The sequence below is a fragment of the Myotis myotis genome, unplaced genomic scaffold (assembly GCF_014108235.1).
Source record: "Myotis myotis isolate mMyoMyo1 unplaced genomic scaffold, mMyoMyo1.p scaffold_m19_p_1, whole genome shotgun sequence".
Classification (NCBI taxonomy): Eukaryota; Metazoa; Chordata; class Mammalia; order Chiroptera; family Vespertilionidae; genus Myotis; species Myotis myotis.
The window spans coordinates 12,482,671-12,498,350 of record NW_023416313.1 but is presented as its reverse complement, the minus strand read 5'-3'; the positions used below and the strand labels follow the sequence as shown (position 1 = coordinate 12,498,350).

General features: G+C 47.6%; 1 protein-coding gene across 2 annotated transcripts in view; it reads left to right on the top strand.

Moving 5' to 3' along the window:
• Positions 1-4,429: 4,429 nt before the first annotated feature.
• ADGRA3 (adhesion G protein-coupled receptor A3) overlaps positions 4,430-15,680 on the top strand; it is a 110,775-nt gene continuing 99,524 nt past the window's right edge. For both annotated transcript variants that reach the window (XM_036330143.1, XM_036330133.1), the window contains exon 1: positions 4,430-4,979. In XM_036330143.1, coding sequence (XP_036186036.1) covers positions 4,738-4,979 — 242 coding nt within the window. In that variant the 5' untranslated portion in view covers positions 4,430-4,737. The remainder of the gene's footprint in view (positions 4,980-15,680) is intronic.

Genomic DNA, 15,680 nt, shown 5'->3' with positions numbered 1-15,680 from the left:
CCTCTCTGGGTCCTGGATAATGACCAAGCACACAGGCTAGCACATACTATGTAATGACTAAAAATAGAAAGTCCAGCTGTCACAATTAATAGATCAACATTAAATGATTGGGGGGGGGCACCCACACCCACAGAGAATTTCTGTGTATTAACAGGGTACCTGGAAGTGTCACTGAGACATTTCAAGTGCTAAACATTGCTGTTCTTTTCCCTGTCAATTTCATCATGAAGATCCATATTTCCATTTGCTTCTAGAAGACTAAACTTTAGTCAATCTTCTCGTTAGTTGATTTTAGATGGGAGTTTATGCCCAGTTATCCAAAATATTTAATTCAAAAAAGCTTTTACTCACCCGCTAATATATATGAACTGGGTTAGATGTTTGGAAACAATGGTTAGTAAGATTTAAATTATGTTAATCAACAAACATGTTGGACGTCTTTCTCTGTGCCAGGCACACTGTTCTAGGCACCCAAATACTGCAGCAGCAGTGGCTTAAAATAAAGAATATTAACTATCAATAAAAATAAGTCCAGAGCCTCAGTGGGCAGCTCACCTATGACCTCCATGATACAAATGGTTTTTGTCTTCACATTTCCTCTTCATAATTTGGAATTTTCCTTTGGGCTTTTTGCCTTGTGGTCACAAAACACCTGTTTCAGCTTCAGGTATCTTGTCCTCACAATACCGTCCCTAAGCAAGATGAATGAGGTGGTGAGAGAGATCTCTTACAATTCTCTTTTTATCACAAAAACAACTTCTATCCTAAGGCTTCCCAGCAGAATTCCCCCTTGGATGGGTATTGATGATAGAAATTTCTGTGATACTGAAACCGTTCCATCATGTGTGCTGTCCAAAACAGTATCTTCCAGCAAGCACTGGAATTGTGGCTACTGTGCCTAAGGAGCTGAATTTTTAGTTTTATTTAATTGAAATGGAAACACATGTATCTCATGTCTAGCCTATCGGACAGTGCAATCTTTGCTTCTTTTTGGCTAGAACTAGGTTATAGCCACCTATCTTTGGGAGGGAAGCCGGAGGATAATTAGTTTTTACAGTCTCCGAGGGAGAAAAAGTTTAGGAATGGCCATTGGGCAGCATCCAACAGTGTCTGCCAGAAAATGTAAACAAGAGAGAGTGTCATAGAGCTGGTATTGCAGTGGGGGAGGCCAACAACACGAAGATGTGAATACATTTAAAAAGGTAGCTATCTTCAGGTCCGAACAAGTCATGTTATCTAAACTTAGTCTAGATAATTGGTCTAGATTCTAGAGTAACGTAATAGGGACAGACTGAAGGTGGGAGGGAGTCATTTAAGAAGGGGGTCGGGAAAAGCCTCCAGGATCTCAAAGTCTGGTAGAGAGAAGAAAGAACACGAGCATGTAAAAGAATATGTTCATATACAGAGTGGCATATATGCATATGCACACACATTTATTACATAGCTACTTATGCACGCAGTGAATACAATGTCTGTATTAGGAAGAAAACCAAAGCAACTCTGAGTGTTTCCCTGGGATCTCCCACAAGCCTCACACGACATAGCAAGACGGGATCTGCAGTACAGAGGCTTTGGACTGTGGCCCATCTGCCATCCCTGCAGCAGCAGGTGATGCAATACAGCTTTACAGGATTGTGTACATGGATATGGTTAACCAGCAATTTCTCAAACAGTTTCTGTAGGGTGTTGGGACGTGGGGCCCTCACAAACACAGAAAAACTTAGAAAGGACCTGCTATGTCCTATAATTTCAAATGCTATAATGTTCTTGATGCCTGAGGGAGGAGCAGCAGTAGATAGACCAGTCCTGCAAGAGGCTGTCAGGCTGGGTGGCTTAATTAAAGTAAGAGTTTGGTGTGACTGAGCCTAAGTGACAGTAAACTTCAGACCGTATCGTCCTCTGAGAGCTTTGTATGTGTGGAAAAGACTGTTTGCCGTGTCTTATGAACCCACGTTTGCACAGAATGATAATAACTGTGGGTTGTGTGCATTCAAAGGACTACAGTGCTGAAAGATACACTTCGTAAAGTCCTTTCCAGCCTAAACATACCACCTGTTGTGATCTATAATGATTTTTATTTTCAAAGAGAGTATGAGTGAGTGATTTCTATGCACGAATGACTGAAATTATTCACATAATAAAACATTTCCTCCATATTTCTCTTTGGAGTCATGGTAACACCTGAGATAACTCTTTTCCTGATAATTCTGTACTTAGACTACTTTCTCACCTATGAAGTAGAATGATGCTACGTACCAAGTCGATGCTATTATTTGGTAAACAAAGTTCAAAAGAGACATGCATGCTTATTTCAGCTATAGGCTGAAATAGACTTTGTGGAAATAGTCACAGATGCTAAGTTCATATGAGAATTTGTGGCCATGACAATAGTAACATAGCTATTATAATCTCCATATTGCTACAATAAGAGGCTTTTATTTTTATAAAGAAAATAGATGATGATGATGGTTTTGTTAGGCAATAATAATTCTTTTTAAGTAAATTCAAGGGAAATGTGACCAATTTCAGCCACTTAAGGCAAAAGCACCAGTTTGCTTGGTAAACTTACTAATAGATTTAGAGTTACCTAATGGTGGTGATGGTCTCCCACTTTTTCTATCCATCAGTATCCAGACCTACAGTGTTCAATGTGGTAGACACTAGGCACATTGGCTATTTAGATTCAAATTTACATTCATGAAAATCAAATAAAATGAGAAGTTATCTTCTTACCTCACTCAAGCTTTGTTTGCACTGTTAGACATCCATAGTCGTCATCCTGAACAGCCCAGACCTAGAACATTTTTATCACAGGACGTACAGTTAGCGAGGACACTGTTAGGCTTACATAGTTGAATCTAAAAACTGTTGGTCAAATGAAGTGCTATTTAAAGTTTATGCCACCCTAACCCGTTTGGCTCAGTGGATAGAGCATCAGCCTGTGGACTGAAGGGTCCTAGGTTCGATTATGGTCAAGGGCATGTACCTTGGTTGCGGGCACAACCCCAGTAGGGGGTGTGCAGGAGGCGACTGATCGATGTTTCTCTCTCATCAATGTTTCTAACTCTCTATCCCTCTCCTTTCCTCTCTGTAGGAAATCAATAAAATATATTTTAAAAAAATAAAGTTAATGCCACAGTGTGCATTAAATGAAGGCCATTTACCTACTACCAGGAAAGTTCTAGTCATATGAACAGGTTCCTGGGAATTGGTCCCTAAGTTAAACTATGTTGGGGCCTTAGGTAGTACTGGCCTTGAACCCTTGCTCCCCCCCAGCAAGAAAAGCCCTGCCCTGGGCTCTGCATTTCCGAGGGCAGCATCCTAGCTCTCCCCTCCAAGGGGTGAAAAATCTCCAGGGCCAAGGGACATGTACTTCAAGAGCCTACAGTTCCCTTCCTACTTCTAGACCTTGTCCAAGGTACCCAGGACTCTGCACACACACCTGGCCTAACAGGTTGTTATGAAGGTATATTTCCCAAGGCAGGAGAATAGAATACACATGGTGTCCCCCCAAAATGTATTCACACTTTAACAGCTCGTAGCTTAATTTTGAAAACGAAATGGATCTTAATAAACACTGTCTTTATAATTATTCAAAGTGCGTGTATATATCTGTGGAGGACACCCTATATTTTACTTGTTAGTTTAATACACTCCTTGTAAATATTTAAACACAGGGTATGTGAGCCCCGGTCTGCAAACGATGAGGCGGGTCAGGCAGCTGGGGTTGCTTGGCTAGTTTGCTCACGATTAAGCTAACTGATCACAGCTGGCAGCACTGGAGCTCACAGGGAAATTTCTCTCAAAGGGCTGCTGGTCCAGGGAGGCCCCAGGCACCCTTTGCAGGGACCAAAGCCAGAGCTGCTGAAGGCCAGAACGTGAGAGAGCGCACTATCCCGGCGCGGAACCTGTTCCCAGCCCTGGTGTATTTGGGACGAATGAGACTACTTACGCTGTGGCATGAGAAGGCTTGAAACCCCTTCCCGGGGAGTGAGGTGGGAAGGCGATTCCTTTGGAGATGGTTGGTTTGGGACACTTTTCCTGGCCTCTCCTTTCTCCCAGGAAACTCAGCCCTGCCCTGCGCCCTCACGCTGGCCAGGCCCGGGCTCCTTGGGCTCCAATGGGCGGCCCCCAGGGGCGCACAGGGCGGCTTTGTCTGGAGGGCGGCGATGGAGGAGGGAGGCGTGTGAAGGTGGCCACCCTGGCTGGAGTTGGGACTACAACTTTCTCCCGCCTTCTGCACTAGTTACCACGCTCCCTCGCCCCCCCCCCCCCCCCACCAACTCCTGCCCGGAGGCCGAGGTGGGGTCGGGCCCCAGGGCGGGTGGGCGGGGCGGGGCAGGGCCGGGAGCGCGCGCTCCTTCCCGGAGCCGCGGGCGGCGGGCGGCGCGGGGAGAGGCGGAGACCCGAGGAGGCGGTGGCGGCGGCGGAGGCGGGCGGGGAGGGGCCGCCACGGGCAGCGGCCGGGCTTGGCGGCGGCGGCAACGTTGGAGGAAGCGGCGCTCCCGCCGGGCTGTCGAGCGGCGCCGGGACCCGCGCTGCCGTGACCCCGCGGCTCCCGGAGGCCGATCGCGGCCGCAGCGGACAAAGGAGCATGCGGGCGCCGAGGAGGGCCCGTCCTCCGGCCGCCACGAGGCTCCGGGCGCCGCCGGGCCCGCGCCGCGTCCCCGCCATCCCGGGCGCCGGGCCCCGCTAGGCCAGCGCTCCCCGCTCGGTCCGCTGGCCCCGGCCCGCAGCATGGAGCCGCCCGGGCGCCGGCGGGGCCGCCCTCCGCCGCCGCTGCTGCTGCCGATCGCGCTGCTGGCGCTGCTGGGAGGCGGCCGCGGCGCCGCGGCGCTGCCCCCGGGCTGCAAGCACGACGGGCGGCCGCGAGTGGCCGGCAGGGCGGCGGGGGCCGCCGAGGGCAAGGTGGTGTGCAGCAGCCTGGAGCTCGCGCAGGTCCTGCCCCCGGACACGCTGCCCAACCGCACGGTCACCCTGTGAGTAGCCCCGGCCCCCGGCCTCGCCCTCCCGTGCTTTCCGGTGGCGCCGCCCCGCTCTCCGCGCAACTTCGGAGCGGGGTCCGGCCGGCCCCGCGCGCCTTTGTGTGAATGGAGCTGCAGCCGCGGTGCTGCTGGGCGGCGGGCTGGGCTGGGGAGCCCGGCGGGGGAAGGCTAGAGGCTCTGCCTCCGAGCCGGCTTCTGGCTCCGCTAGTTTGCAAAGGAAAAGTTTCCAGGTTCCTTGGCGCGCCCCGCGCGGTCGGGGCGCAGCGGTCCCGTCGCGGTGCCACGTGAGGACGCGAGTAAACATGCAGTTGGCAGAGTCGCCGCTCATTCATCCTGTGCTCGGGGCTTCCAGAAAACCGCGCTGGATTCCAAGCGCCAGCCCCGCGCTCTGTGCACAAGTTACACCCAGATGCTAGTTTGCAGCACAACAAAACGATATCAAACCACACCGGACTCGGGACGCCTCTGCGTGCGATCCCCCAGCCCCCAGGCGGCTGCCTTGCCTTTTGCTGTCCTGTTTTGTGAGAGTGAAAGGGCACCTTTTACAATGGAGTTGTTAGTAAGGGCTAGACACATATTGGAGATGAAGTCTTGCCATGTGCAGCCCCGTTTCTGTGTGTGTGCGAGCTCAGATTTAAAAGCCGAGAACTTTGGATTTGAACACTGTGGGTTTGTTAGCCTTCCAACTCGAGGGATTGGTTTTCGGATTGAGTTGCCACCTGGAAGGAAAAGTTGTTGGTCTCCTGACTAAGTCAGTGTGTGCCGAGATTCACGGCCCAGTTGTGCAAGCGTGGTTCTGCGGATTCCAGTGGAACAGTCCTCTTGATTGTATTTTCCGAACCGTGAATTGGTTTGGAAAAGCTTTCAAGTGTTCCCAGGGGATCTTTTATTGGAGGGAAATACGAGTTTTCTCAGCTCTGTGTCCCCCTATATGGTTTCAAATGGTCTTTTCAAAACAAAACAGAACACAAAACCAAGGCTGCCACTATAAATACATGAAGGCCAGGGGAGCAGCATGACCCATGAAAAACTTAAAATATGCTTTTTAATTTAACCCAAATTCAGCAGGATATTAGGTAAGATAAGTATAAATTGCATCACTAACACCTTTGGTCTTCATTTCTGTTTATTTGGATTAGGAAAGGTTTAACACTGATAAGAGTGTGTGTGTGTGTGTGTGTGTGTGTGTGTGTGTGTGTGTGTTTATGGAGGCATAAAAGTGGGTAAAATAGTTTTTGTTTTGTTTGACTCCTTTACCAACACTTGACCATTTGGTAGTGGCAGCAGCTGTATTTTTTTCTTAGCCTGATTCTTTGAAATGGAAATTTTTCGGGGTATGGGGCCTTAATTACAGTCTTGAGCCAACTGGAGAAAACCCCAGTCATCCTACATTTGGGTTGTGGATCAGTGTTACTTAAGCTGATTTGAGTTTAAGGAGTTTTTCTGAAATGTCAGCTGTTCCAGCTGGAATGATTTGCTATTTGTAAATTGTTGATATTGCTTTGCAGAAAGATAAAAAGAGATAATGTAGAAAATCACTTTGCAGCATAGTATCAGTTCAACTGTTTCACTAAGTTTCTTATGAGCTGTTGAAAATATAAGTGCCTTTCAAATGTCATTTTAATACATTATTTTTTCCACCTGAAAGTTCTTTAGATGAAATTGATACAATTTTTTAGTGAATGGCAAGAACTTGTAATTTATTGTAGGATCAAATAAAGCGGATTTTCTGGATGAAGTTGGTTCAAGGTGTTCTGGAGCTGGTAGAAGGTCTTCAGGGCCAGTTCCTTCATCTCCACTAGGGAATCAATCAGAGGGTACCTGTGGATAACTCACTTGCCCAGGTGCTCAGAGTGAATGAACATGGAGGGGGGGTGAGGGGGGGGGGAGGCAGGGAGAGGGGTTATGTCCCAGGTGCTCCTCCTGCAGCTCCCACGCTTCTTGTCTTTCCCCCTTTGCCTTCATTTTCCTTCTTAGTGAAGTGCAGTTCTTGTTGAGTGTTTCCCGGGGCAGCAGGCAGCATGATGAGGTTTGGACTATGTATTAGTTTCCCAATTAGGGCGGTAGTAATTGACCACAAACTCCCAGCTTAAAATAAATTTCTTCTCATGGTTCTGGAGGCCCGAATTCCAAAATCAAGGTGTCAGCAGGGCCACGATCCTTCCAAAACCCCTCTGGGGATCCTTGCTTCGGACCCTCATTGGATTCTGGCAAATCCACCCCAGTCTCCACCTCTGTCCCCACGTGGCCTTCTTCTCTCTCTGTCTCAAATACTCTCCTTTCTCTTATGAGGACACCAGCTGTTGAATTTAGGGTCCACCCTAAGTCCAGGATGATCTCATCTCAAGATTCAGAACTTAGTTACATCTGCAGAGACGCTGTTTCCAAATGAGGTCACTTTCAAAGGTACCAGAAGTTGGGACTTGAACATACCTTTTTGGTGTTCACTGTGCAAGTCGGTGCAGAATATAAATATCAACAGAGTCTTTCTTCACCAGGAATTTGGGGAGGTATTTTGGGAGAAAAACTCATGAAGAAGTCTCAGAACATATGGTAAATGTTCTACTATTGGGCTGCACATATAGCAAAAGAAATCCAGAGCAGGGCAGGGCAGCCGAGACCTCCTTGTGGGATGGGATGGAGGATCTGAAGATCCTGATCCGATTTGAGGAAGATGAGAAAGATAATTGTCGAGGAAATGGTGAGGGGAGGACATGAGGGCATGGAAGACTGGGGACCCCAGCATGCTCACCTGCTTGGAGAGAGCAATGTGGCTTGTGATGCTATGATGCTGTGCCTTGGATGTTGCTGGAATGTCAGTGGCAAGTGTCCACTGCCCACTGGTCAGATGGGAGGCAAGAGGGACCAGTGGGAGAACCGGTAGGCTCTCTGGTTTGTGTTTTAATCTCTTAGGTGTGGCCAGCTGTTTTCAGTGGAAAATGGATGGGAATTGAGAGGATGGCAAGGATAAGATAGAATTAATTTATGTATTTTCATAATGAAAAATAAGACTATTTCCACAGAGCGGATGAACTGGACTTAAATATAGCCTGAAGTGCAGTCTTTTCAACTGTCTTTGTGAATAACACTCACTCCCAAAGCCACATAGAGTTCTAGCAGAAATTCTTGGCATGACCACACTTGCTCTTTGTATCTCATGTAGCCTTTTGGATTAAAGGATTAAATTGCATTCATTATTTTTGGGCACACATTGAATAAAAACTTAACCCCACTGAATTGAACATTTTTGTTAGGAGTATTGTAAAAATTTTTTAAATTTCCATGTTTTATGTGAAATGCTGTTCAGTATTTTCAGTTTTAAAAATTCTGAGGACTTCAGTGATAGAAAGTTGTAGACATTTAGTGCTTGCTTTTCCACATGTTAAGTTCTTCCTCAGGATGCTGCATAGTGATTGTAGACAAAGGATTTAACAACAATTATTTATGATTTGTCAGGTAACTTAGGGACAAAGTCCAGGTTTTTCTCAGATATTTTAACAGACTAAAATAGTGCGTGAGTTTTGATGTTGACTTTATAAAATGTTATGTTTGTTTTCTGTGAAAAAACTGATCATTGGACGTCACTGGTGTGTCCGGCTGGGTGCCAGGTACACAAAAGGAATGCATTAACCCAGGTGGGGAAAATGGACTTGCACCGAAGAAGGCTTTTAGGGAACAATTACAGATGGTCTGTCATTAAGTAATAAATTCTGTTCTGCTGCCTGTTTCAGTGCATCAGGAAGCCCGAGAAGGGGAGAGACTGTGGGGCGGCTGTGGAGGCGCTGGAAGATCTTGTATTTTTCTGAAGTTAGGACTTGAGCATGGCCTGAGGGAAGGGAACTATGGGATTGAACGGTAGGGAGAGACATTCCCCACAGTGAGGGGTGGTGTCTGGCCCTACCAAAGTGGGACGATGGTTTCCGGAACTGCTGGTCATGGTATTTAAAAGCTGGGTCTGGGATGAGTGTGCAGCAGGGCAGAGGAGGTGGCCCCACACAAGCAATGGAGGGGCCACTGGTGAGGTGGGGAGCAGTGTGAAGAGTAGTTCAGGCTTGAAGAGAGGAATGGGCGCCCCAGTTGAGAGATGCTGAGAGTCAGGAACAGTAAGAACAAGGAGTTCACTGAGGCTGACAGCCTGGAGCCCAGTGCCCTCCGTGAGCAGATCCATGGACCAGGGGCCATAGAAGGCGTTGGTTGGCTTGAAGGGTGAACAGGATGAGGACGGAGCTTGCTGTGAAGGGGGGTTTCTTAGGAAGGAGTGAGTGTTGGAACACGCCTGAGAGGTTGGCAGTAGTTCAGGTGAGGGAGGGAGAAGTGGATGATGGGAGGGTGAGATGGCTGGGAGCTGGCACACAGTGGAGGGTTTGGCTCTTGGTGGCAGCAGGGCCATTTCATCCCCACATGACAGGGAAGGTGGTAAACATGAGCAGAAGGGCAGGGGGACGGGCAGTGGGAGGTCGGGTGTGGTGAGGAGGGAGCTCCTGCCCCATTGCTGTTACTTTCTCAGAGGGGCACAGGCTGGGTGAGGCAGGGCGGGTGAGCAGTTGGTGAAAGAGGAGGGAGGTGGTCCTTTTGGCAAGTGGACATTGAGCGTCCTGGGATTGCAGAGGTGTCAACAGGGTGGTGTCATGTCCATTTTTTCCCTTGTGATCAGATTCAAATGGAGGTGGTCACATGGGTATTTCTCTCCAGCTACATTCAGCCTAGAGATGCGCATAGTTGGGACCAGCTGGGCTGTTGCTTTGCCAGGTGAGCGTCACAGAGGGAGGGAAGAGCAAGGGGAGTTTCATGAATAGCCCAGCAAGCTTCTGGGGCCTGAATTCTCATGGTCAAGAGTGAGGTTTCTATCTTTGAATTCAAGGTCTCCAGGTCTTTCATGTCTTGGTAGCCTTATTTTCAGACACTCAGCACAAACATCCTTTCCTGCACATCGACAGGTGCTGTTGTGGTCTAGGCACAGTGCTGAGTGCTAGGGGCTCGGGGGTGAGAAGTCATGATTCTTTCATCCAAGGATCAGGCTTATCCACAAGCTCTCTGCTCACCAAGCCTTCAATTGGCCTTAGCAGCGTTTGTACTGGTGTCTTGTGCACCTTGGCTATGTCAGTCATTCTTGCCTGGAGTCCCCGATCCCGTAAATTCTGGGTCCTTCACAATCCAGTTCAGCTGCTATGACTCTGCCATCTCTCTTCCCTTCTCTGAACCCAGCAGGGCTTATTGTCTGTGCTCTTGTGTCACTTACATGATGCTGACATTACTCTCATAACAGCCATCCCCTGGGAGGGAAGGACCTTGAGGCCTGTCTTAGCAGGTGCCTGCAGTATGCACGGGAATAACAATTATCTGTATTGATAAGAGTAAGGCTAACAAAGGTACAGCTGTGTGGTGGAAGATCAGGACGAGTGGAGGGATGAAGAGGGATGCAGATTCAAATTTCCACCCCATTATGGCAAATGAGAACATTTATTTAGTTAGTTTAGGTCAGCATTTCATAGCTGTGGGATCTCTAATTCAAGAACAAGTTTATCACCTCTATTCACAGTTACATATGACCTACATGATCTTACGTGTGTGGTGAGCACACACATACGACAGTATGTGGGCAAGTTGCTCAGAAATACTGTAGCATTTGGGGTAGACTTATGCATTTGGTGGATGAATGCAAGTCCTAAGTTTTTCCAATATGATGAGAAAGTTTTGCATAGCCCCACCTCGGAATCCTGTTGCTTCTTGCCTGCTTACAGTCCTCCAACATCGGGAATGTATGCAAGAAGTTGGTGGGTTTGGCAATAACCCAGAAATCAAAATGCCAGAAACAAATGAATTGCAGGAATGTTTGTAAATTGTTGCCCCAATCAAGTTATAGCTTCTATTCCCAGAAGTCTATAAAGATGCTTAAAAAACAAACAAACAACAAACAAAAGTAAAAAGACACAGAAAATAACTCAGAAAATGACACAGGGTGAAGTATTTTTATTAGTATAAGGTGACTCCTCCCTCCCCCACCCCATTCAACTAAGTCTCTAAAGGCAGTAGTTTTCCACATTGACTGCCTTCCTATGGAGGAATCTTAAAGTCCAGAGAACATAACTAGTTCATTGTTGTGTCAACATTTTTCTCAAAACAGATAAAAATGAGGATACAGAGTTCTTTAAATTTTAGTACCTTATCAACTTGACTTTTGCAAAGATTAAGAAGCTATAGATGCAAAACTGTTCAATGAGTTTTGCATTGTCTGACTATTTTAAAATTTAATATTTTAATGCATTATGTATGGTTTAGCTTGCATTTATGTTCTAGTGCAGCCAATTTCCGTCTAAAGAGGGAGTTTTACAAAAAGTAAGCAGTATATCTCCCAAACTTTTTATACATTTTGCATGTGTAGTAAGGGAATCGCCTACATGCTGGCGTGTGGTGGGGCAGAGCTGTAGCAGGAACCTCATCAGAGGCACCTGTCTGTCTTAGCCACTCTTTGTTTTTGAGTCCTCACTCAGGGATATACTTACTGATTTTAGAGAGAGGGGGAAAAGAGAGAAAAAGAGAGAGGGAGAGAGAGAGAGAGAAATCTTGATCGGCTGCCTCTCACATGTGCCCCAACCGGGGATTGAACCCGCAACCTCTTGGTGTACAGGACAACACTCCAACCAACTGAGCCACCCAGCCAGGGCTGTCTTCCTCTTCAAGCCCAGGTTAGAATGTGTGCCTTCCTCCTACAGCAGGGGCTGTCCAAAGGCCATAATTTACTTTCAATATTTACTCTTCTCTTATGGCATGCTTGATCATTTGCATTGGAGATTTTTAAGCTGCTTGCTTTTGCATTCATTCTGCAAATAGTTATGCATCACCGACTCTGCCTGCTGTAGACACAGGTGAGCTTATGTGACTTCTCATCTCTGGGCGGGACTTTTTTGTGGGGGGAGGGTGCTCATTAGACCAGTTTTTTCCTAGCCTTGCATGCTAAATATCTCTTTCTGGAACACTGCCTTTTGCCTTCTAGCTATACAATATCTGTCGGGCGTCTCTCCAGTTAGGCTTGACTATCCAGCTCTATTTGATGAGGTTTAACCGAGTCTTCCTCCACAGCGTCCTCTGCTAAGACAGCAGGAGATAGGCAAGTGACTAGTGGGTTTTTAGAAATTATTAAAGACACTGGATTTCTTAGGGGAAATTCGCAAGACTGGTTTAGGACTAACCTTGCTAAAGGGACGGATAGACCTTTTTGTTCAGTGACCATCATTGCTTTCCCCTCCTGTTCATGGGCCAGGCACAAACTAACTGGGTGAAAAAAGTGAAGGGATTAAGCAACAAACAAGCAACTCCTAGACACAGACAACAGTATGATGATTACTGAGGGGGAGAGGGGTGGGTAGAAATAGAAGAGGGGATAATGGTGATGGAAGGAGACTTGACTTTGGGTGGGGAACACACAATCGAATCCTATATAATAAAGAGCTAATATGCAAATGGTTGTCATGCCCTCACGCCATCATGTCGTAACAGCTCAGACACTCAACACTGAGGGGAGAGGAATGGGGACCAGCCAGGCACAAATGAGCTTGGGAGAGAGGAATGGAGAACAGCCAGGCTGCGGCCCGGGAGAGGGACAAACTGCCTGCCCCATGGTCCTGGGCACCTGCGGCTGCAGCTCGGGCAAAGCTGTCTGCCCACAGTCCCCAGCGGCTGCGGCCAGCCCAGGCAAAGCCGGCCGAGGTCCTGGGTGCCTGCAACTGGCCAGAGGAGGAAATCCTGGATCCCGGGTGTGGGGTGAGGCAGAGGCAGTTAGGGGCAATCAGACCAGCACGGGAGCAGTTAGGGGTGATCAGGCAGGCAGAGGGTGCAGGTTGGGCTGAGGAACGCCCCCCCCTCCCCCACCGGCCCCTGTGAATTTCATGCACTGGGCCTCTAGTATATAGATGATGCATTACAGGTTACAGAATTGTACCCTTGAAACCTATATAATTTTATTAGCCATTGTCACCCCCATAAATTTAAAACAAAACAAAAAACCAACCTTTCCCCAGCTTAGTATGTCTCAGACTTTCTGTAGCACATAGTCACTTCCAATACTTAGGGCAGTTCTTTCCAAGACTTTTCATGTAGACATTAATGGTGTTTGTGTGAAGGATGCTCCAGGGCCAGTCCCACTGCCCCAAGCCCTGCAGCCCAGCCCAGGGGTCAGGGGAGCAGTTATCTCCACTTTCCTGTCACCTGGGTGGTGACTTGGCTGTGGAGGTTTGCAGCCTTGCATTGAATCATCACCTGGGAGCATTTAGAGTTCAGATGCCTGGACCAGGGACCTCATGCTCTGATTTTATTGTTTAAGGATGGGGCCTGGGTGTTGGTGTTTTTTCAGAGTTCTGCAGGTGATACCCATGTCATTTGGGTTGAGAAGCTTTTGTTTAGTAGCCCAGTGACCTGAAGGGTTAACCATGGTCACCAGGGGTCATCAGCTGCCACCAAAGGAAGGAGAAAGAGCAAAGGAACAAATTGAGGGCAGCTAACCAGATTCGGGGCCGACAGTGCCCCAGCAACAACATAACCCACAGCCGAGGTGGAATCGCGCGGCCCCGTGAGGAATTGGGCTCCCTCCTCACTGGTTTCGGGGTGAATCACCTGAGAACGACCACTGCGAAGTCACTGCAGCTCGGCAGCTCCTGCATTGAGCATCTGCCCCTTGGTAGTCAATGTGCATCATAGTGGACGGTAGGACACTTAGCATATTAGCCTTTTGTATATATAGATTTGAATAGTTGCTTGTATTTGAAATCTTTTGTTCCTCAGTAATCGCTATGGGAGGGAGAGAGGCAGGTCAGTGGAATTACAATTATATATTCCATACAAAGAAGGCTGAATTTTCCATCACCTGCACAATCTGTGTTTTAGAATTGTCATAAATCCTTTTAGCACATTGGTAGTTAGTCTTTGTAAGTGCTGCTACCACCTATTCAAGAATTGTATTTGCAGGCTAAGGTGAGGAATAAGCCAGATCTCTATGGGGGCTTGGGTAGCAGAGGATCCCTGAGGTACTCTAAGCTCCCCAATGCCCCCCTCACCCTTCATCCCCCAAGTACAGTGCATAATGCATGGTAAGTAGATTAAATTGTGGATTAAATTCACTCTCTATATGAAAACTTTTCTAGAATGTCAGTTCTGTTGAGGTCAGAGTCTTTGTTTTGCAACCATAGCACCTAGGATAGTGATAGGCATCTAACAGGCTCTCCTTCGATAGCCTCATATTGTGATCAGATGGAAAGCAGGTTGTAAACTGTGTTGGAGAACACTTTGGTCGAAATCCTCCTTAGAGTGGCCTTAGAGGTGTAACAGTAATACATACGTTTTAAGTGCAATTGTTAAACTTTCCTTTCTTTAAGCCTGTTTGAATCTAATTAAATTGATTCATTTCCCATCAAGATAAGACCTAAAAGCATTCTTTGTTTTTTATTGTGCAACTCTTACCAGCTCTTTTCTCACGCAAGAGGCAAAGAGACGTTGACTGGTGGTGTGTGCGTCTCCAGGACCGTGTTTGAGATGGATGTGCTTTCTTTTAGACTCGTCTTCTTTTTAACCTGCCTTTTGTTTGTTTATTGTTTGCTCTACACAAAGTCAAGCATTGAAAACTCTCCCTTTATGGCCAAGACTCCAGGGCTGGGCTGACTCTTCATTCCTTGTGACCCCCTCCTACCTCAGGTCCGCTTGTGTTACCACAGCTGTCATACTGTTGGAAGTTATCTGCTTACAGTCCTCACTCTCACCAGATTGTGAACTCTTGGTGCTATTTTTCCCTGTGTCCTCAGTCTAAACCACATAAATACTCAGGAAGTCCTTGTTTAAATAAGTCCCATTTTCCCTGCTTTATTATTATTACTAGAGACCTGGTGCACGAAATTCATGCATGGGTGGGGGCGGGTCCCTCAGCCTGCCTTGCACCCTCTCCAATCTGGGACCCCTCGGGGGATGTCCAACTGCCGGTTTAGGCCGGATGTAGGATCGGGCCTAAACTGGCAGTCGGACATCCCTCTCACAATCCAGGACCACTGGCTCCTAACCGCTTGCCTGCCTGCCTGATTGCCCCTAACCGCTTCTGCCTGCTGGCCTGATCGCCCACAACTGCCCTCCTCTGCGGGCCTGATCCACCACAATTGTCCTCCCCTGCTGCGATCCACCTCTTCCACCAGGCTCCGCCTCTACTGTGCACGTGGCCATCTTGTGATGACACGTGATGCCTGAGGGTGTGACCACCTAGGTCCATGGTCAGCAAACTGTGGCTCGCGAGCCACATGCGGCTCTTTGGCCCCTTGAGTGTGGCTCTTCCTAAGCCTTAGGAGTACCCTAATTAAGTTAATAACAATGTACCTACCTATATAATTTAAGTTTAAAAAATTTGACTCTCAAAAGAAATTTCAATCATTGAACTGTTGATATTTGGCTCTGTTGACTAATGAGTTTGCCGACCACTGACCTAGGCTATTATTAGTATAGATTTTCCCCAAGTAGGACTGGGGGAAGAATCTTGCATTATTCTTAACATGGGATGCCTCATGCATCTATCTATCCTGGGTAGTCTGCGGGTCTTCAAAGCAGAATGCTCAACCTACAAGGTCCAGGCTTAAACTCCCACTCTCCGTTTGATAGTGAGAAGTGTCAGTCTCTTACCCAGATTCATTTATTTTTTCCCCTTTTCTTGTTCCAAAATCCTCC